This window comes from Humulus lupulus, chromosome 1 (assembly GCF_963169125.1).
Source record: "Humulus lupulus chromosome 1, drHumLupu1.1, whole genome shotgun sequence".
NCBI lineage: Eukaryota > Viridiplantae > Streptophyta > Magnoliopsida > Rosales > Cannabaceae > Humulus > Humulus lupulus.
In genome coordinates this window covers 17,504,435-17,526,393 of record NC_084793.1, presented here as the reverse complement: position 1 = coordinate 17,526,393, position 21,959 = coordinate 17,504,435, and the positions used below count along the sequence as shown (strand labels likewise).

General features: G+C 41.4%; 1 protein-coding gene across 1 annotated transcript; it reads left to right on the top strand.

Annotated features, from left to right (window-relative positions):
- Positions 1-1,806: 1,806 nt before the first annotated feature.
- Positions 1,807-4,103, top strand: LOC133789414 (calcium-transporting ATPase 9, plasma membrane-type-like). The gene is made up of 6 exons (XM_062227293.1): positions 1,807-1,884; positions 2,081-2,191; positions 2,523-2,690; positions 3,120-3,179; positions 3,428-3,592; positions 3,832-4,103. The coding sequence occupies exons 1-6, from the start codon at positions 1,807-1,809 to the stop codon at positions 4,063-4,065; spliced, it is 816 nt and encodes a 271-aa protein (XP_062083277.1). The 3' UTR covers positions 4,066-4,103.
- The last annotated feature ends 17,856 nt before the right edge of the window (positions 4,104-21,959 follow it).

Here is a 21,959-nt window from a genome sequence, read left to right as displayed (position 1 = left end):
TATGCCGCTCTTGACTCATAGGTCGGTAACATACGACCAGTGCTCAGTACCGCTGTCAAACTTGACTCATAAGTCACAGCTTCACAGACGGATCTGACACCATTGCCGATTCTGACTAGTAAGTCAGTGCCATTCACAAGTAAGCAAGATTTTTGAAGCATTTGATATGCAATCACTGTCCACATTTAAACACTCAACATGCCTCAATTATAACCATGCATGTCACATATAGGGTGCAATTTTCTTACCTCTGGTTCGAGCGAGAATTAGTAAAAGAACGACCCTTGAGAATGATCAACCTTTTAGTTCCTTGACGGTCACCTAGTCATAACCAATTATGGGATTCCATCAATAAAATGAATTACAAAAGGTTCCCGGACCAAAACCTAGCCTCTGGGACATCGAATCCTACTAAACCAGGTAATAGGAACGATCCCGAGGCCTAAGGTTTAATTCCCCAAGCCAAAAACTCAATTTTGGCCAAAATTCCACTAAGGGTTGCAGCCCTACACCACCATGCCGCGGCCCGCCTCCTCAAACAGAAGCGGCCAACCTTCCAAACCCCAACATAGGTCGCGGCCCTCCTTCACCATGCTGCGACCCTGCAGCTCCTCCTTTCTTCTTCAGCAAGCTTGGGCCGCAACACTCTAGAACAAAGCTGCGGCCCCACCTGAAACTCTGCCAAAAACCTCTATTTTTCCCCTTTGAACTCATTTCACAACCTTATTAAAACACTCCCAATATCACAAAGCAAAGCCACCAACTATTACCATAACTTATCTACCATCTAACCATCAAAACCTAAGCCTTACACCAATCAAAACTTCATCAAATTCCCATTTCCATGATCAAAACTCCAAATCTTAAAACCAACCCAAAAACAGAGCAAGGAACCATAAAATTGAACTAAAACTTTACCTTAAGCTTAGGTTGAATCCTCTTGAATGGCTGAACACTAGCCTAAGACCTCAAGCTTCAATCTCCAAGTTTGAATCCCCAAACTTGCTTCAAAAATTCCAAGGAAGGAGAAGAGAAATGATGATCACTACAAGAAATCTGATATTTACCTACCAATATTTTACCTACCAATATATATTGGTAGGGAAAGTAATGTTTTGCCTACCAATATTTATTGGTAGATAATATTAGTAGGTAAATGCTAGTCCATTATATTATATTTTGGAACATAGCTTTACCTACCACTAATATCAGTAGGTAATGATCTTTACCTACGTATATTATGGAGGGAAATTTTTTAACCATTCCCGCTCAATTTTCCCCCATTTTTTATTTTCAGTATATTATTTTATTATTATAAATGCTTATTTGGAAGCTTATATGGAGTAAATAATATGATGTGTACACATTGTATAACATGTGGCATGCCACGTGTGTACATAGTTGGAAAAAATATAAATAAAATATATTTATAATAAATTTGTATTTAAAATTAAAATAAAAACTAAAAATTCTACCTACCCACGTTTTTTTTCTTTTCCCCTAAACCCTATCTCTCTATCTTTCTCACTTCTCAGCCGCAACACTCACTCTCTCAACTCCCTTTCCCTCACGCTCGGCGAACAACACGAACGTCGAACGATGAAGGGCCAACGGCCAACGATCGTGGGTATTGGGCAAACGGTGGGGGGCTTGGGGGCCGGTCATGGGAAAACGTCGCATATGATTGGGGCTCGGGGGTCTTGGGTGGTTCGGTCTCGTGGAGGGGTCGTGGGTGGCTCAGTCTCGCAGAGGGGTCGTGGGTGGCGGTGTAGGTAGCGGCGCGACAATGTGGCTGGGCTCGGCATCATGGATGCAGGCGCAAGCCAGGGACTCAACATCATTGGCTCAATCGACTGTAAGGCGTGGGGCGTCCATGAGTGTTGGGTAAGTTTTTTTCTCTCTGTTGGGGTAGATAGGAGGAATGCTATGATAAAATTTCTGGAGTCATGTAGTTTGAGCTGTGGGGTATAAATGTTCTTGTCGTTCTTAGATAGCAGATGAGATTTTTTAATTTCTAATTATTTCTGCTTATCTTACCACCTGAGATTACTAACAATATTATGTTTTATTTTCATGGTAGGCGGACTCAAAAGTGCATATACATTGGAAGGGAGCAGCGGAGATAGTCTTGGCCTCGTGTACAGGGTATCTTGATTCAAATGGTTGTGTGCAGTCCATTGATGAAGAAAAGGTTAGGAATAGTGATTTTCTTTTAAATGAAATAAGGATGTATTGAGATGTGAAATTGAAAGGGAAACAATGGAATCTATGAATACCAATAAGCCATATGTTGCCTTAAATTAAAGTTCATAATGGATATATCATTTTCGGTAGTTCAATGCATATTTTGATTTGATATCTTATACTTATCAGATCACTTTGAAATATTTTGTAGAATCAAAATTGGAAATTAAACAAAATGCTGTCACCTTGATAATTACCTGATTGAAAATTAAATTAATTTATACTCAAATTCGTCTCCAAACGATTTGGATCAATTTTTTTTTATGTTATTATTGCAGGAGTTTTTCAAGACAGCTATTGATAACATGGCTGCAAATAGTCTGCGATGTATTGCCATTGCATACAGGTCCTACGAGTTGGACAAAGTACCTTCAGAGGAAGAACAATTGAGTCATTGGGCTTTACCTGAAGAAGAACTTACCTTGCTTGCTATTGTCGGTATAAAAGTATGCACAAAAGCAATTTTTTTAATTCAACTGCAAACACACCTTTTCTTTCTTCTTTCTAAATTTATGTGAAAAGGATTATCTTGTTTGTGGTATGTGGAAAGGGTTCATCCCTTTTTTGTGAGTTTGAAAATGTTCATTTCTCAAAAAGGTAGTGCAGCAGTAACCAGGTCATTATGAGTGTGTGAATTAGGATTTAATTATTTTGTTTTGTGAGGAAAGCAGCACAGGGTTATATATGCAAACTTTACGTAAATATCAAATGCAAGCCTTTTCTCCATCTTCAAATTGGTCAAGGTTGTGTTTTATCTTATCTCATAATAAAAACGTACAATTCCTAGATATTGGGTTGGATTCCAATGCTAACTTTCAAATTTTAATGATTATATTATCTTTTGGTATGTAAGCTAATACCATGTCTGTATGTAGGATCCTTGTCGTGATGGTGTCAGTGATGTAGTGAAAACATGCATGGCTGCCGGTGTTAAGGTAGTTTATTGCATATTCTCAACAATAGCTTCCCCAACTTTAATGATATATGTATTGTCATTTTCTTTTTATTGATTACTTGATCTAAATAAGAATAGTGGACATGGAAGCAAATTACTATAGAGATTTCTTCCAATGCTAGTACACAAATATATGATTTGAGAGTCAAGTTTGCTAGTGTATTTACTGCTGTACCTAGTAAGTTGATTAAAAAATTTAATGGGAATTGCATGTTTGTCACTGTCTAGGTACGCATGGTTACAGGAGACAATCTTCAAACAGCCAAGGCAATTGCTTTGGAGTGTGGGATACTTGATTCGATAAAAGATGCTACTCATCCTACACTCATTGAAGGAAAGGATTTCCGTGCATTATCTGAAAGGGAGAGGGAACAAATTGCCAAGAAAATAACGGTATGGTTTCAAAATAAAGAAAATCCGAGCTTTGTAGTTTTGCATCTTCAACTGAATTTTTCTTATTAATCAACTTGTTGCAACATGAATTGTATGCTTCTGCTTGCTTGGACAAATTATGATTTTTATTTTAAACAAAACTACTTGTATTACTAATAAGATATTTAATAAATACAAGAAAATTTGGAAAAATATTACACCAATTATGAATTGTGATTAAATGTAAGGAAATCGTACAGGTAATGGGAAGGTCTTCCCCAAATGATAAGCTTTTGCTTTTCCAAGCATTAGGGAAGGGAGGAGAAGTTGTTGCTGTAACTGGAGATGGCACTAATGATGCTCCTGCACTTCATGAGGTTTGTTGTCTTTGTGCAAAAAGAAGTTTGTTGTATTTTCTTAATAGGATATTTGGTGCTTGTATTTTCCAGGATATGAAATGTCTTGACAATGTGCTAAATTTAATGGAAGATTGATAATTAATATTCATAACTCACAAATAATGCATGTGTGGTTTTTTAACTTCATCATGGATCATTACCTCTATTGAATGCTATATTTGTATGTTGTATCCCAAGTCTGCTTACTGCTTACATCTTTTTAAAATTATACATACATGCATATATATAAACTTGTCATAAGTTTGCACACTACATTCTCAATGTATCAGAACAATTATTACAAGTTATTCAATGGGTACAAACGTTATCCACACTCAATATACATGTTGGAGTAATGCACCTTATCAATTCTATGTCCTGATTTGTTTGGTGTTTCCTTGTGAAAAGGGAAAGAAAACAAAAATTCTCTAGTGGCTGAACGTTTTGTAGTTTATTCTCTAGTGGGTGTTCTTTTATTTATTATTGTCAATGGTGGCATAAAACTTGACACTATTTTGTTACTCATGACCTACAATGTACATGTCTGTGCTATTATAATTTGAAGCAAAACGTTAGGCATAAGAAACTAAATATGGGGTTGGAAGCTGGTGAAAGAGCTGCATGGTTAGTTAAGCATGAATTTAGGATGGTCTACATTATACGGCCAGTTAAAGGCTATTTCATGTCTAGGCATGCAAGGTCAAGAAAAAGTGTATTATGAAAGGCCGATTATCTTTTGGCTACATAGAAAACTGTTTGCTTTGTTTATTATGATCTTAAAAGAAACTTTAGAAATGTTATATGTTTCTTCATGAATGATAAATAGCATTGGACATATTTGTGTAATCTTCCAGGGAATATTTGGTTGATTTGCTTGAGATGCCAGGAGTATTTAGCCAGCCAGAGACTCTTCACTTAATAGTGCATTGTCCATTTCAGTTTCTTCACCACTTTTCCATCCTAAATTTAAATCTGTCAAGTAATTACTTTTGTTTGAAACAGAGTTTAGCAATTGTCCATTGATTATATACATGAATCTATGTTTCTTTTTAAAAAGGAGAAGAGACATCTACTTTTTATTTTGAGTTTTTTTATGTTAAACTTTGAATCTAGTTTGTATTATCTTCATCATTGTTTACATGTTCATATATACTGCATATGAAATTCTTTGTTTTATCACATGAATTCTAGTTTTCGATGCATATTGCCTATTAAAAGTAGTTTTGAATGTTGACTTATATTTTCTTTTTCTGATTTGGATCATTATGCTACTTTGATTTTTTTTTGCTTGTGATGTTGATAAATGATTTTATTTTATGTTAGTGATTATGGGACTTGATGTGCTCATGTATTTGTTTTTAATATATGCTGGTATATCAAGTGTCATAAATGCCCATAATAACAAGTCATATTTTCTGAAATTCTTATGATGATTAAATTGGGGATAATTATTGTGTTGAGATTAATTATATTTTCCCATTGTTGCCAACCCGAACCCCACCTCCAACCATCGTCGTTGTCCACCTCACAAAGCCATCATCGACATTCATAAGTTCGAGAAAAAGGATGCTCTCGCGTAATAATCTCAAAGTGAAGAATAGACTTGTAATAGACTTGTTGATATTTTTTATGAAATGTAATTACTTTAACACTCATCTTTAATAAGCAATGAATATTTTATAATATGTGTATGTTTATTTTATTATTAATGTTAAATAATTTATTTGAGTTCGATTCCGTAGTCACAAGATGATTGTATGGTTTTTTTCTAGTTTATTTTTAATATAGAATATTTATAAATAACTGTTATTATCTTTTACTTACACAACCATTAAATTTGACCAAAATATAAATTATGTAACAAACCAATAAAATCATGCTATGTGGCTAATAAAATGACCCCATGTGGTCCAATAATATTGTGCCACGTAGACCAATAATAATGATGCCACGTGGACTAATAAAATGATCCCACGTGGTCAATATCAAATGATGACATATGTACTAATTATCAAATGACACGTGGACAAATTATTGTTTGACACATGGAGTAACCACAAGATGCCAAGTGGCGGTATTGACGTATGCCATGTGTATGCTACTATGGAAACCATGTCAGCAGACACGTAGGATGACAAGTTATCAAACACGTCATCTGATGACTCATCAAATAACTTAGTGGGGTCCACTGATTCTTTTACCTACTAGTATCCATAAGTGTAGGTAAATACTCTTTCCCTACTAACCTTTACCTACCAGTCTCTACCAATTCAATATTGGTAGGTAAACCATATTACCCACCATTAGGTTAGTTTTGCCTACACTTACAATTGGTAGGTAAATACCCCATTTTCTTGTAGTGGATCGTGAGGAAGGTAGAAAGGAGTCTCTGTTTTGGTTTTATTTTCTACAACCTTTAACTTATATATAGCCTAGGTCAAATGACCAAAATACCCCCATGCTTAATTCATCTCTTATTAGCCCCCAAGGGCAAAACCGTCATTTCCCATCTATCCCGTTAATGATAATTAACACCCTCCAATTCCCGTTACTCTCAAATACTAATAAAATCATATCCCATTACCATTTAATTCCCAGTAATACTCTAATCATCAAATCATCCCGAGACTCACGCCGAGCTCCGAATTCAACCCAGTTATGACCAAAGTGATAATTTGTATTCAATGATCGTCTCATGCCAAATAGCTCAAACAAATCCACATTATAATGTGGCCTCAACAATAGTTCACCAACATGCATACAAATATACAATTACGCCCTCAACTGGCCAAATTACCAAAGATGTGGACCCACATGCATGCATTTATCATCATATAATAATATAATTCACACAAACATGCACATGCACATAATAGTTTAATGACATAATAAATCCATTATGGCCCTCCCGGCCTACTAATCCAACCATTAAACTGCATTAGGGATTTTGGGGCATTACAACTATCCCCTCCTTACAGAAATTTTGTCCTCGAAATTTACCTGAACAGCTCAGGATACTGATTCTGCATATCTGACTCTAGTTACTAGGTCGCTTGCTCGACCTAGCTGTTCCTCCACAATACATTAACCAAATGTATCGTCTTATTTCTGAGGACCTTGTCCTTCCTGTCAAGTATCTAAAGTGCCTGTTTCCCATAGGAGAGATTTGCCTCAAGCTCCAGATCTTCATAACTCAAAACATGAGTCACATCAGATACATACCTCCGAAGAACTGAAACGTGAAACACATTATGCACGGCTGACAATGCCGGAGGTAAGGCCAACCTGTAAGCCACCTAACCAATCCTTTCTAGGATCTCAAATAGACCTACAAATCTAGGGCTTAGCTTGTCCTTCTTCCCAAATCTCCTCACCCCTTTCCATTGTGAGACTCTAAGGAAAATGTAGTCTCCCACTTGAAACTCCACATTCATGCGCTTGGGATCTACATAACTCTTCTGTCTACTCTGAGAAGCGAGCATCCAAGCTCTAATCTTCTCAATGGCCTCATTGGTCCTCTGAACTACCTCAGGACCCAAGTATCTCCTTTCCCCTGTCTCATCCCAATGAATGGGAAATTTGCATTTCCTACCATAAAACATCTCATAAGGTGAAACTCCAATGGTATACTGATAACTGTTGTTGTAGGAAAACTCTATCAAAGGTAGATACTTACTCCAGGATCCACCAAAGTCTAGCACACATGCTCGCAGCATGTCTTCTAATATCTGAATCATCCTTTCAGATTATCCATCTGTCTGAGGATGATAAACAATACTGAACTTCAATTGTGTTCCCATAGCCTTCTGTAAACTCCCCCCAAAACTTGGAAGTAAAAGTGGGGTCCCGATCTGACACGATCGGCCTCAGTGCTCCATGGAGGCGCATGATATCTCTCACATAGAGATCTGCATACTGATCAACTGTATATGTAGTCCTCACTGGCAAGAAGTGAGCTGACTTGGTGTAGCGATCCACAATAACCCAAATAGAGTCATGTTGTCCAATAGTCCTGGGTAACCCCACCACGAAATCCATCGTGATGTCCTCCCATTTCCACTATGGGATATCCAGAGGCTGCAATAACTCTACCAGCCTTTGATGCTCAGCCTTGACCTGTTGACATGTCAAGCACTTAGCCACATATTCCACTACATCCATCTTCATCCCAGGCCACCAATACAATGATCTCACATCCTGGTACATCTTTGTGGTGCTTGGATGCAAAGAGTAAGGTGCAGTATGAGATTCATCCAGAATCTCTCGCCTCAATGCAGTGTCTAACGGAACACATATCTGACCCTTGTATCTCAGCAAGCCCAAATCAGACACTGTATAATCTCTGGACACTCCAGCCAAAACATCATCTCTAATCTTGATCAGTTGTGGATCACCCAATTGACTTTCCTTGATTCTTTCCAACAGCGTAGACTGTAGCGTAATATTGGCCAACTGACCCACCAGCAACTCTATACCAGCTCTGGTCATTGTAGGAAAAACTAATTGCAGGATCTTTATTTAGTTTCATGCAATTTACATATTATCAACACAAACATGCAAATTCCTAGAACATGCTCCTATGAAATTGATACAAATACAAAGTAAAGTAAAAACTTACATTACGCAGCGGAACTGGAACAACTCCATCCTTCAATCTCTCTAACCCTTGATTCCATTCTGTAGCAGAGTATTATCAAGAGATTGAACAAGATCAGCAACACAATCTTCCTCACCAAGCCTTTGATCAACCTAGAACTAGTGTGGGCTGGCTCTCAACACATGAGATAGAGATCTAGAAAAGAAGAAGAGATTGTGGCTAAGAAAGGATTAGAGTGTCTAGGTTTTCACTTACCCAAATCAACTGAGACTGACTTGCTACTAAAAACCCTAGATATCATATTCCTTATATAGGCAACTTAATGAGATTTATTTAAATTTAAATTAATTAAAAATAATAAACAAAACTAAAAGCCTTGGGCTGCCATAAATGAACTTGGGCCCAATCTCTTTATTTTGAATTTAAATCCCAACTGGGCCTAAATTCAAAACCTTTTATTTATTTATTTTTTTAATTAATTAATTAAATCCTTATTCAAATTAACTAATTATAATTTGAAACTTGATTTAATATTATTTATTTATATTGATACCAATTTATCAATATTAATAAATTTACCCAAATATTCTCTTTTATTCTCTAAATCTCATATCTTTGTAAATTTTCCAAAATTGACCTAGTCAACTTTAAAAATCCTAATTGATAATTAAATCAATTAATTGAGACATTCTAGATGATTTACTCAAAGGTGATGCGGGGACCATGTATCCATGAAATCAAGCTCCAACAAGTTACCGTGAATTTATTTACGAATAATTTCACTACCTTATTAATTCATCGTGACTCCACTATAGACTCGGAATTGAACTCTTGAATTCATAGAACGTATTTTCAAAACCATAAATACGTTATCCATTGTTATAACCATTACAATCAGTCAATCCTCTATCGATGACTTACTAACGAGCTGGGTGCAAATTACCGTTTTACCCCTCATCAGTATTTTATCCTTAACTCCCACTAAGTTCCTTATAAATGATATTTCCGTGAACTTAATCACAGAAATGAGATCTCAATCATTTAACCTTTTGAACAAAGCAATTAAGGAAATCATCTTTTCACTTCTCATACAGAAGTTATAGATTTCGTATCTATGAATAATACTCCCACTCAATTACACTAATAAATCTTCAAGATGTAAGTATAGGCTAGACCGTAGGGTAAGCTGGTAACGAACAAGTCAAAAGATTTAAATAATATAATTAGCAGAATATTATCACTCAGAATTAAGATCGGCTTAATATATGGTCAACGTTGTGACATTGATTAGATTTGATAACAACGATACTTATTTATCAATCAATAATCAATATCGGTCCTAGTCCGATGTAACTAAATACATCCGATCTTATCTACTTGGTCGATGCCTTGGACAAGACATCACACCCTGAATGTGTAAGTAGATCATATCGTAGATTGCCTAATCAGTGAAAATCCAATGCACTGATCTAATCTTAGGACTCGTTCTTTTGAACATATAATTACAACTATAATCCACTGTGACCTAGTCACTATAATTGTAACTATCCATATGTTCGGGATTTTATAAATGTTTGTATTATTTCAATAATCATGTAATAAAACAAGCAAGCAATACGGTTGTCAAACTAAATGATTTCTACTACTTTTATTGATAATATGAAATCATGCTACATGTCCGACATGGTTTTATAAGGGCATAAAACCCAACAGTCATATCATCTACTAATTCTCTTGCTATCAGCCTCGCACCATAAATCTGCCCTGGACCCTTCTGGCTTAAATCATCAGCTACCACGTTGGGTTTTCCTGGATGATACAAAATCTCATAGTCATAATCTTTTACTAATTCCAGCCAACACTTTTGTCTCATATTCAAGTCTTTCTGCGTGAAGAAGTTTTTTGGGCTCTTGTGGTCTGTGTAGATCTCACACTTCTCCCCATAAAGGTAATGCCTCCATACCTTTAAAGCAAAGACCACAGCTGCCAACTCTAAATCATGAGTGGGATATCTCTTTTCATACTCCTTCAGTTGACGTGAGGCATAACCAATCACCTTCCCTGACTGCATCAGAACACAACTCAAACCTTGATGTGAAGCATCGCAGTAAATCACAAACTTCTCTTGATCTGTTGGAAGACTCAGAACTGGAGCTGTAATCAACCTCTGCTTCAGTTCCTGGAAGCTATTCTCACACTTGTCTGACCACACAAACTTCTGATTCTTGCGTGTCAGCTCAGTCAGTGAAATAGAAATCTTTGAGAACCCTTCCATGAAACGCCTATAATAACCTGCCAATCCAAGGAAACTTCTAACCTCAGAAGCATTCTTTGGCCTTGGCCAATCTTTGACTGCCTCGATCTTTGCTGGATCTACCTTAATCCCTTCCTTACTGACAATATGCCCAAGAAAAGATAGCTGAGATAACCAGAACTCATATTTCTTGAACTTTGCAAACAGTCTGTGTTCCCTCAATCTCTGTAGAACCAATCTCAAATGCTTTTCATGCTCTGACTCAGACTGAGAATAAATTAGGATATAATCGATGAAGACGATCATAAACTGGTCCAGATAATCCTTGAACACTCTGTTCATCAGATCCATAAAATTAGGTGGGGCATTAGTCAATCCAAAAGACATGACTAAGAACTCATAATTCTCATACCTGGTATGAAAAGCAGTTTTCCGTATGTCTCCCTCCTTGACCCTCAACTGATGATAACCAGAACGAAGGTCTATCTTTGAGAATACCTTTTTACCTTGCAACTGATCAAATAGATCATCTATCATTGGCAAATGATACTTGTTCTTGATTGTTAACTTATTCAGTTCTCTGTAATCAATGCACATCCTCAGAGAACCACCTTTCTTCTTTACAAACAAAACTGGCACTCCCCAAGGTGAGAAACTAGGTCTAATAAAACCCAAATCCAACAGCTCTTGCAACTGTACCTTCAATTCTTTTAACTCAGCTGGGGCCATTCTGTAAGGTGCTCTAGACACTGGCTCTATCCCTGGTGCCAATTCTATCATGAACTCAATCTCTCTGTGTGGTGGCAACCCTGGTAAATCTTTTGGAAACACATCCAGGAATTCACAGACTAATCTGGTCTCTTCTGGTCTTACTGGCACGACCTAAGTGGTGTCAACCACACTGGCTAAGAATCCAATGCAACTTCCTTGCAATAGATCTCTAGCCCTCAAAACAGAAATAATAGGTATACGAGGTCCATGCACAGTACCAACTGTTGACGGTGAGAACTCGTCAACTAAGTTAAGTAAGAAAAATCGCAAAGTCAAGATTATCAAAAGAAAAGTTTTAGAAATCTAAGTGTAAACTCGAAGAACAATTTCCAAAGAGCAATGATGAACTCAATTTGCATTCAATATGGTGGCCTTGCTACAGTAAAATTTCTAACCCCCTCCCATGTGGAATTGGGGTGTATTTTATAGTAGGCTCTAATGGCCCCTGATACAAGGTGGTCCAGGGGACCAGGCAGCACATAGGTACACTGTCTGGAGAGTGGTTTCAGAGGTTGTGGTCGTACAACCAGTACAGGGACGAGTGCCAGGAGGACGTCTCCACCACTTGTCCGTACCCATGTCAGAGGAGTGGTGCAGGTGGTAGTGGTGTCGACTCTGACATCTGATTGGGAGTATGCAGGCCATGTCCTTTCTTCTAGTGCTCCCACTACCTGATTAGCATGAGTGCCACGGTCAGACGTACGGGACCTTACAAGCCGTACCCCGTACGAGATTGTACCATCATGACCCTTCAGAATCATACTTGGACCTTCCCATCTAGACGGTGGGGTTTCCATAGGTCTCCATGGGAGATTCCATCTCGGGATGAAGGGTGCTGGATGCTCTCTCGCGAGGCCCTCATGGCATGACCGTGGCGAGGCGAGACATGGCCATGTCTCGTGAGTCCCTTGGAGGCGTAGCTCCGGAGGTGCTTAGGTGCATGAGACGCGAGGCGAGTGCTTCGCGCGCGAGGCGGAGGTGGCCTCGCGAGATGCTGGGCAGCCTCGCCTGATGCTGGCACGCGAAGGGGAAGGGCCTCGCGAGACGCTGGGCGGCCTCGCCTGATGCTGGCACGCGAAGGGGAAGGGCCTTGCGAGGCGCTGGTGCGTGAGGCGCTTAGGGGCGTGAGGCCATCTGGGCTGCCGCATGAGAGGCGATGGTGGCTCGGGGTCACCCCAACTCAACCATATTTTTGGATGTTTATGGGACCTGAGCATACACTTTGAGTCTTTTAAGGGCGTGGAATATTGAGCATCCACACTTGCCCCCCAGTCTAGGAGAGGACCTTTAGGTGCTCTTGTAGACTATTCTCCTTGATTCTTATAAATAGGCCTTCATCCATGTCTCATTATTTTCACCTTACTTCTTTGGCTTAGTGGTTTTGAGAATCCTTCCCCTTCCAAGAGGTAAGGGGTTCAATCCCCCACTCCCACATTTTTGCCATAGTTTCCCTCTATTTATTTTTTCATCTCTTTTTTTTTTTATATATATATATATATATATATATATATGAGCCAATTTCTTGGTATGTCTATTTGGAGGCTAACACATCATTTTTGTCTATTTTTGCAGACGTGTATTTTCGACCATTTGGTGCTTTTGGCCCTCGACCTCCTTTTTTAGCCTCGACAGCCTCTAATTTCTACATCTTGAGGTATATTCTCTTTTTCCCTGGTCTTCATTGGGTCCAAATTAGCGTCACTCGGGATGGGGTACCATGGCTTGAGCTCGCAGTGAGTTTGCCCAGTTGCATGCCCCTCTTTTTTATACTTTGTAGTGGGTCATTTATGGCGTTTGCATCTAGAGGTATTAAGCCCATTCCTTTGTGTTTTGTAGCCATCCCCTTGTTTATACGTGAACCCCTTTTTGCTTTTGGGACGAGGTCTCATGGCCAGTGACGGCCCGTCCGACATACCTCCGGGGGTTGAATTTATTGACCTGTCCTCAGACTCAGAGTCCCCTGAGGAAAACCCCTACCAGGACTATGACTCCTTAAGGAAGGCCCGTATCCGTCATCTTGAGTACATGGCTGAACTTAGGCGTAAAATTTGGGTGGTGGAGATCGAAATTGACTCGGTGTCGGGAGGAGACAGAGCACCTTTCCCCCCAGACCTTAGTGACCATGTAGCGAGCCTTAGGGTGACCCTTTTAAAGTTGCAGAGGGAGTTGGAGTTTATGGAGGGACACCTTCCACCCGAGCCTTCCAGCCCATCCTCGCCTGATGACTGTCATAAGGCTGCCTCCGCTTCTCCTCAGCCCCTAGTCTCGGTTTTTCGTAGCTCAGCGCTTCCGCAGTCGCTCCCTCGATGGAAGGCTCTTGCTAGGAAGAAAAAATGGAGGGTCAAGTGTTCTGTCTCTTCCTCACATTTTTCTTTTGATTTTGTAGATATGCCAAGGGCACGACGACAGGTATCTATCCAGGAACAGGACAGCGCTCCTTTACTGGCGTCCGAGCTGGTGTCGCATGTGTCCGAGAATAAATTGAAAGAAATTGTGAAGCACTATCGTGTTCCCCCAGAATACGCCTTATACGCTCCTCTGGAGACATGCCGGGCTGACCGCCCTAGGGCCGGCCTTGTGGCTTTGAGCGAGCACATTTTGAAGGCGGGTGGCACCATCCCCTTGCACCCATTTTTCGTAGCGGTCCTTAATTATTTCGACCTGGCCCCCCTTCAGCTGTCACCCAACAGTTGGTTGACCTTGAGCTGCCTTTTTGTGGTGTTCAAGGAACTGGCTAAACGTGCTCCTACGACGCAAGAGGTCCACTTCTTGTACAACCTCATGGCCTCTCCCAAGTCCAAGGGCTTCTACTATTTGAAAAATGCCAATAATGAGCTCCCCTTGATAGAGGGCTCAGTGTCCAATACGGGGTCTTGGAAACAAGAATTTTTCTTCGTAGAGGGCCCTCTCTCTGTCTGTGAGCACTTCCGCGCCACCCCTAGTAAGTACCCTGGTCCTCTTTTTCTTTTTGTTAGAACTAACTGTTTTGTACTTATGTTCGCATTGACAATGGCGTGGATCATGCAGAGCAATTTTCTGTTCCTGCGGTCGTTGGGTCGGAGGCGGACGCCGTGAAGGACCTCATTAATGTTGACCCCGCCATGAAGAAGGCAATATTCTTATTCACCATGGAAAATCTCAACCTCCACCAGTTGTCCCCGGTTTCGAACCCCAAGTTCCTGTGGTCGATTTCTGGGTCTAAGAAGACAATGGCTGCGCCGGCTGAGCCTTTCCCAGACGATGGTGAGGCTGAGGAGGAGCCGGGGGAAGCCCCCCTTGAACGCGGGGGACCTGACCAGCGATCCTTGTCCCCCGGGGGAGCCCCTCCTTATGACTCCTATGACCAAGACATGGCCTTCCAATCTCGAGACCAGAGTGTCGCACCGAGGTGTTATGTTTGCCCTGACCCTGAGGGCTACGACGCCTTCCCTCAGGCTCATCTCGACCCTGGATCATCGGGGACTTACTATGCCGACCTTCCGGAACCTCCCTCTGATCTACCAGAGCCTCAGTTTTCCACTTTCACCGCGTCCCCTCCCGCTTCGGTGAGCAGGTCGTCTGTCCTCATCCAGCCAGGCGCCCCTGGTGCGGATGGGGAGCCCTGGGTGACTCGGATGGCAGCGTCTTACGGGCAGCGATACACCTAACTTGACTCGAGCCTCCCTGTATCTGACTGGAATGGCCTTGGGAATGTGGCTCAGTCGGACCTTGGCCAAAACCTAAGGTGCGCCATGACTTGGGTGAGTTCCCGCACCTCGTGTTGGCCCTATTATGTATAGGTGTTTATGCATATATTTTTTTGTTTTTGTCACTTATTGTTGTTGTTGTTAACTTTCTTGTGTAGGCCTATACTGTGGCTTTACGGTTTGCCGACTCGGCTGGCAATCTTTCCGCGTCGTACACCGAGAGGGACCGTCTTGCAACACGGGCTTAGAAGCTTGAGAGAGAGATTAATGAAACCAAGGCTAAGTTATCAAGGGTTCAGACCAAACTTGCCAACTTGTTACTAAAGAGAAAGAAAGTGGTTGCCAAAGCCAAGGAGCTACAGGGCCAAGTTACCAGCTTGGAGAGTGAACTCCAGGGGGCCAAGACCATCGCGGCCGCGTCGCAGCAGAGAGTTACTCAGTTGGAGGCCGAAGTCGAGGCTATCAGGGCCGAACTCCAGGCTGCTAGGGCCGACATCGCCACGTTCCAGGAGAGAAATGCTTCCTTGGAGGCGGAGAAGACTGCCATTGAGCATAGGTCCATAGATCGTGCCCTTTACAACGTGTGGAGGCAGGATCCCAATTTTGATTTCTCTTCTTTTGGTGAGCACGCCGTCGCTCGAGCGGCCATGTGGATTGCTCGTGGTAGGAGGCCCTGAAGTATTTATTTCATAACTTTTGTCAGCTAGCCCACCATGGGTGTACGTTCTTTTTTTTTTTTTTTTTTTTTGTATTTTGAGCCTTTGTAATATGATTGTCATTACTACTTTTCTTTTGTAACTCTTGTAATGTCTTCAAAAATTTCTTTTTCAATGTATGTATATATGTGTTGCTATTTATCTCTTATTCTACTGCATTTGAGGTCCTTTTGAGCCTGTATGATGGGGTTTGGTTGGTTCCCCTCTTTTATTTACCAGGCTGGAGGTCCTTTGGAACCCATGTGAAAGGGTTCACTGGGACCTCTTTTGGTGCCTCTTGATTACTTTTATAAGGATATTTTGACCCCTTGGGTTCTAGCTATCCTTTTATATATTCTTGCGCGCGCTTATTTTTTTTTTGTGAGGAGCGTCCTTCTCGTCGTTATTCATAGTACTATTTTTGCAAGGGTCTCTTTTAGGACCCTTTTTGGCTAGACGGCTTGGTGACCGCTCTAGACTTATTATTGTCGTTACCATATATATATATTTTTTGTAAGTCCCTATGGCCTCGTTGATGTTCACAAGGGTAGTTAATCCTTGTGATCCCAGGGGATGCCTTGTAAGGACTTCGCTTAAGGCCCTGATATAGGGGGTCCCTCTAGGATCCCCGTTAAAGGGTCCTTTTTAGGGGCACGGTCCCTTTTGGGTCTTCCTAATGGAGGGCCCTTTTTAGGATCCTTCTGGTGCATAGGGTCCTCCTGATAAGGGGTCTTTTTTAGGATCCTCTTGGTAGAGGGTCCTTTTTAGGAGCCTCCTTTTTAGGAGGGCAAGGGGTCCTTTTTAGGATCCTCCGTTAGAGGGTCCTTTTTAGGAGCCCTTTTTAGGTTCCCCTTGCTAGCTGCATGTTTTTGCCTCCTGTCCTGCCCTCCAAGTGTTTGGTGAAATTTATTTCGGCGAGCACTTTGGCTGATGCTTGCGTAGCGAAGGAAAGTAACACATGAAGTTGCAAACAGTTTCATTCATAGAATTCTGGCTACAGCGATACATATAAGATTCTCATAGAAAATAAAAAAAAACTCACACCTACTCAGGAGGTTATCTAAGTAACGTCTTTGATTCTTCTCTACCATACTAAGATAACATGCAACACTTTTGAGAACCTGTCCTTTTAGCACCGGGCGTGGGCGCCTTACTGGTAGTACTTCCTAAGGTGCTCCGCATTCCATGCTCAAGGTACGATGGTGTCGTCCATGCGTGCCAGCTTATAAGTGTTTGGGGGTATGTACTAAGCAACCTGGTAGGGCCCCTCCCAGTTCGCCCTAAGCACTCCTGCTCCTGGGTCTCGCCTGTTGGGGAGTACCTTCCTCAGCACCAAGTCGCCAACTCTGAAAGTTCTCTCTTGCACCCTCGAGTTGTAGTACCTTGCTGCGCGCTGTTGGTATACCGCCACCCTCATTTGTACTTTTTCCTTTCTCTCTTCTAGCATGTCCAAGGTCTCAGCCAGAGCTACGCAATTGGCCTTGTCTCCATACGCCTGTACCCTGAAGGAACTCACCTGCATCTCAACTGGGAGGACGGCCTCGCACCCATATGCTAAGGAGAATGGGGACTCTCCAGTGGTCGTGTGAGGGGTGGTTCTGTATGCCCATAGCACATTCGGCAGCTCTTCCACCCAGGCTCCTTTCATATTTTCTAACTTGGTTTTCAGGTTCTTTTTAAGAGCCCTGTTAATGGCCTCCACTTGCTCATTGGCTTGTGGGTGTACTACTGCTGAAAAACTTCTCTTTATCCCCCTTTCCCTACAATATTCCTCAAAGGCCCCCCCTCAAATTGGGTGCCGTTGTCAGAAATGATTTTGTAGGGCACTCCGTATCTGCAGACAATGAATTTGTTGACGAATAAGGTGATGTGCTTGGCAGTTATCTTCACAAGTGGCTCCGCTTCAACCCACTTGGTGAAATAGTCCACAGCTACCACTGCGTACTTCGCCCATCCCCTACCCGCAGGAAGGGCGCCGATCAAGTTTATCCCCCAGATAGCGAAGGGCCAGGGGCTGGTCAGGCTAATTAACTCATTTGGGGGCCTCCGAGTGTAGTTAGCGTGTTTCTGGCATTTGTCGCATTTCTTGGCAAAGTTGCTTGCATCTTTTTCCATTGAAGGCCAGGATATATTTTATTTAAAACATAAAACTGTTCATGGGCCCATAAAAACGTTTACAAGTTATTTATAATACAAAATGGTCATTACAGTGTAACATTTACAACCCGCTGACCTAAGCGGCAAAAATAGGGTTAACCTCTAGTCCCTTTGAGAAACTCCTTGGCCGTGGTGGTCAAGCGACCACATATGTACACATCGCCACCTAAGTTCTCCACTCAAGGCTGGGTGAGCTTTTCTTTCCCTTTACCTACACCACATAGCACCCATGAGCCAAAGCCCAGCAAGAAACTCATTACTGCATGAATATAATATCAAATGATGATCATAATAATCATCCAGGACTTATAGCCCTAAATAGAGGAGTGATAGTTGTAAAAGTCACTAAATTGGGTTCCGTACCCTTTACAAATGAGAGATCGAGTCACTAGCTTAAACATGATAAGTGACTAATGAGAAAGTCACCAATGTAAACCAACTGAGTAACCATGGAGTCACTAATGTGGGTTCCACACCCTTAGCCATGTGACGATACAGTCACCTGGGCCTTCTTGCCCTGGTTCCGAGTAACTAGTCATGGAACTAGGCAAGCACTTTTAGTTTTCATCGAACTTGGGGTCAGTCCGGCATTAATGCTCATGATGAGTCATTCAATGTTGTTGTCGATTAGTTCTAATATTTATCGGCTCTGCGTTCATGACACTTAGCCGCTCCTGACTCATAGGTCAGTAACATACGACCAGTGCTTAGTACCGCTGTCGAACTTGACTAGTAAGTCACAACTTCACAGACGGATCTGACACCATTGCTGATTCTGAATAGTAAGTCAGTGCCATTCATAAGTAAGTAAGATTTGATAAGCATTTGATATGCAATCATTGTCCATTTAAACAGTCAACATGCCTCAATTATAACCATGCATGTCATATATAGGGTGTAGTTTTCTTACCTCTAGTTCGAGCGAGAATTAGTAAAAGAACGACTCTTAAGAACGATCAACCTTTTAGTTCCTTGATGGTCACCTAGTCATAACCAATTATGGGATTCCATCAATAAAATGAATTACAAAAGGTTCCCGAACCAAAACCTAGCCTCCGGGACATCGAATCCTACTAAACCGGGTAGTAGGAACGATCCCGAGGCCTAAGGTTTAATTCCCCAAGCCAAAAACTCAATTTTGGCCAAAATTCCACTAAGGGTCACGGCCCTACACCACCATGTCACGGCCCGGCTCCTCAAACAGAAGCGGCAAACCTTCCAAACCCCAACACGGGTCGCAACCTTCCTTCACCATGTCACGGCCCTGCAGCTCCTCCTTTCTTCTTCAGCAAGCCTGGGCCGCGGTGCTCTAGAACAGAGTCGCGGCCCCACCTGAAACTCAGCCAAAACCCCCTATTTTTCCCCTTCGAACTCATTTCAAAACCTTATTAAAACACTCCCAATATCACAAAGCAAAGCCACCAACTATTACCATAACTTATCTACCATCTAACCATCAAAACCTAAGCCTTACACCAATCAAAACTTCATCAAATTCCCATTTCCATGATAAAAAATCCAAATCTTAAAACCAACCCAAAAATAGAGCAAGGAACCATAAACTTGAAATAAAACCTTACCTTAAGCTTAGGTTGAATCCTCTTGAATGGATGAACACTAGCCTAAGACCTCAAGCTTCAATCTCCAAGTTTGAATCCCCAAACTTGCTTCAAAAATTCCAAGGAAGGAGAAGAGAAATGATGATCGTGAGAAAGGTAGAAAGGAGTCTCTATTTTGGTTCTATTTTCTACAGCCTTCAGCTTATATATAGCCTAGGTCAAATGACCAAAATACCCCCATGCTTAATTCATCTCTTAATAGCCCCCAAGGGAAAAACCGTCCTTTCCCACCTATCTCGTTAATGATAATTAACGCCCTCCAATTCCCGTTACTCTCAAATACTAATAAAATCATATCCCATTACCATTTAATTCCGGTAATGCTCTAATCATCAAATCATCTCGAGACTCACCTCGAGCCCCGAATTCAACCCAGTTATGACCAAACCGAAAATTTGTATTCAAAGATCATCTCATGCCGAATAGCTCGAACAAATCCACATTATAATGTGGAGTCAACAATAGTTCACTGACATGCATACAAATATACAATTACGCCATCAACAAGCCAAATTACCAAAATGCCCTTATGATGAGATGTGATCATATAATAATATAATTCACATAAACATGCACATAATAGTTTAATGACATAATAAATCCATTAAGGCCCTCCCGGCCTACTAATCCAACCATTAAGCAGCATTAGGGATTTTGGGGCATTACAACTGCACTAGTTTTGAGCCTTCCTACAGATCAAGGTAAGTTTGTGGTTTACTGTGACACTTCGAGACAGGGTCTGGGTTGTGTGTTAGGAAAAATAGTGTTTGCCTCAATGGAAATGGTAAGAAAATACAACTCTATGCAATAATATTACAAATAAATAATGATTGATTAAAAAGAGTGTTACAACTCTATAACTGAAAATACAAATAAATATAGAGAAAGAAGAAGAAGAGGATTGAAATAGAAAATACAACTTTTGACAAAAAGATACAAATAAACTTGAGGTAGTAAAAAGAAAGATGTAGATGAGATTAAACTCTTAAGCAAAGATACAAGTAAATAAAACAAGAATGATAAGAAGAAATACAATAGAAGAAAATAAGAACAAGAACAAAATAATAAGATACTCTCACTCACACAACCAAAGCGAAGAGTGTTGGGGATCACCAACTTGAACAAGGTTTGAAACTTGTTGACGGTGAAACCTCGTCAACGAAATTAAGTCGGAAAACTCAAAGGTAAATGCAACAATGTTTAAATAAAAACTTAGGATGAACTCATGGAAGGATGAACACAGATGAACAATGGAGTGAAAAATGTATATTGCTTAATAGCCTCTGCATACAATCAATTTTCCAACCCCTCCTCTGGAGGAGTGATCATCTATTTAAATTGGAGACATAATGGCCCCTTTGTACATAGTGGTCCCTCAGGACAAAATAGTACATGAGTACACTGTCAGGATATCAGTACAGGTGGTAGTGGTGTTGGGAGAGTGGTGGTCTGCTCTAGTACGTGTCAGGGCCTGCAAAAGTGCTCTTGTCTTGGTACCATATTATGCCTCCACGACTTGTCAGGTACTGACCTCATAAGCGTGTTGAGGAAGTCCTGACCATGTACCATCCTTGTACTGCAGCTACCAGTCTGGCGTGGACACCGTACCAACCGTATTCAAACTCTCCTTGCTCCATGGTCACCACGTGGACACCCTTAAGGACGAGGCTGATATGTGAGAGGAAGCCATCACGAGGACCACGGCATGACTGTTGTGTGAGGCTTTTTTTGGGGATCGCTAGATGCTTGCCTCCTGGTGGTGTCTCGCGGGCGCGAGGGGCGCGGGCGCGAGGCGCGCGGGCGCGAGGTGTAACATGCCGGCCTTGATGGCATGTTACAAGCTAGGATGGCGCTCGGTCAGATGCGCACGCGAGGGTGCAGGCTGGTGAGCATGCTGATGCCTAGTTTGTACGGCAGTGGCATTTTCGTAAATATCTTCAATATTGCCCGGAAATGGACGGGACTTGGTAGGTTCCATATTGAAGGGTCAATGAACGCAGTGGTATGATCAGATTTGGGAGATTCGGAGAATTGACGAGCTGGAAGCCAAATATGTCTCCCAAGCGAAAATCATATATGTTCTTGGTAGAAGGCTAAAAGCTCAGAATGCTCTTTGTAGGGGGAGCACCTGGTGTCAGCTCTCCACCACCCCCTGGCGCAGGTGCATCAAGTGAGCTACTACTAGTTGGTAGGACTAGTAGGGCGGGCATA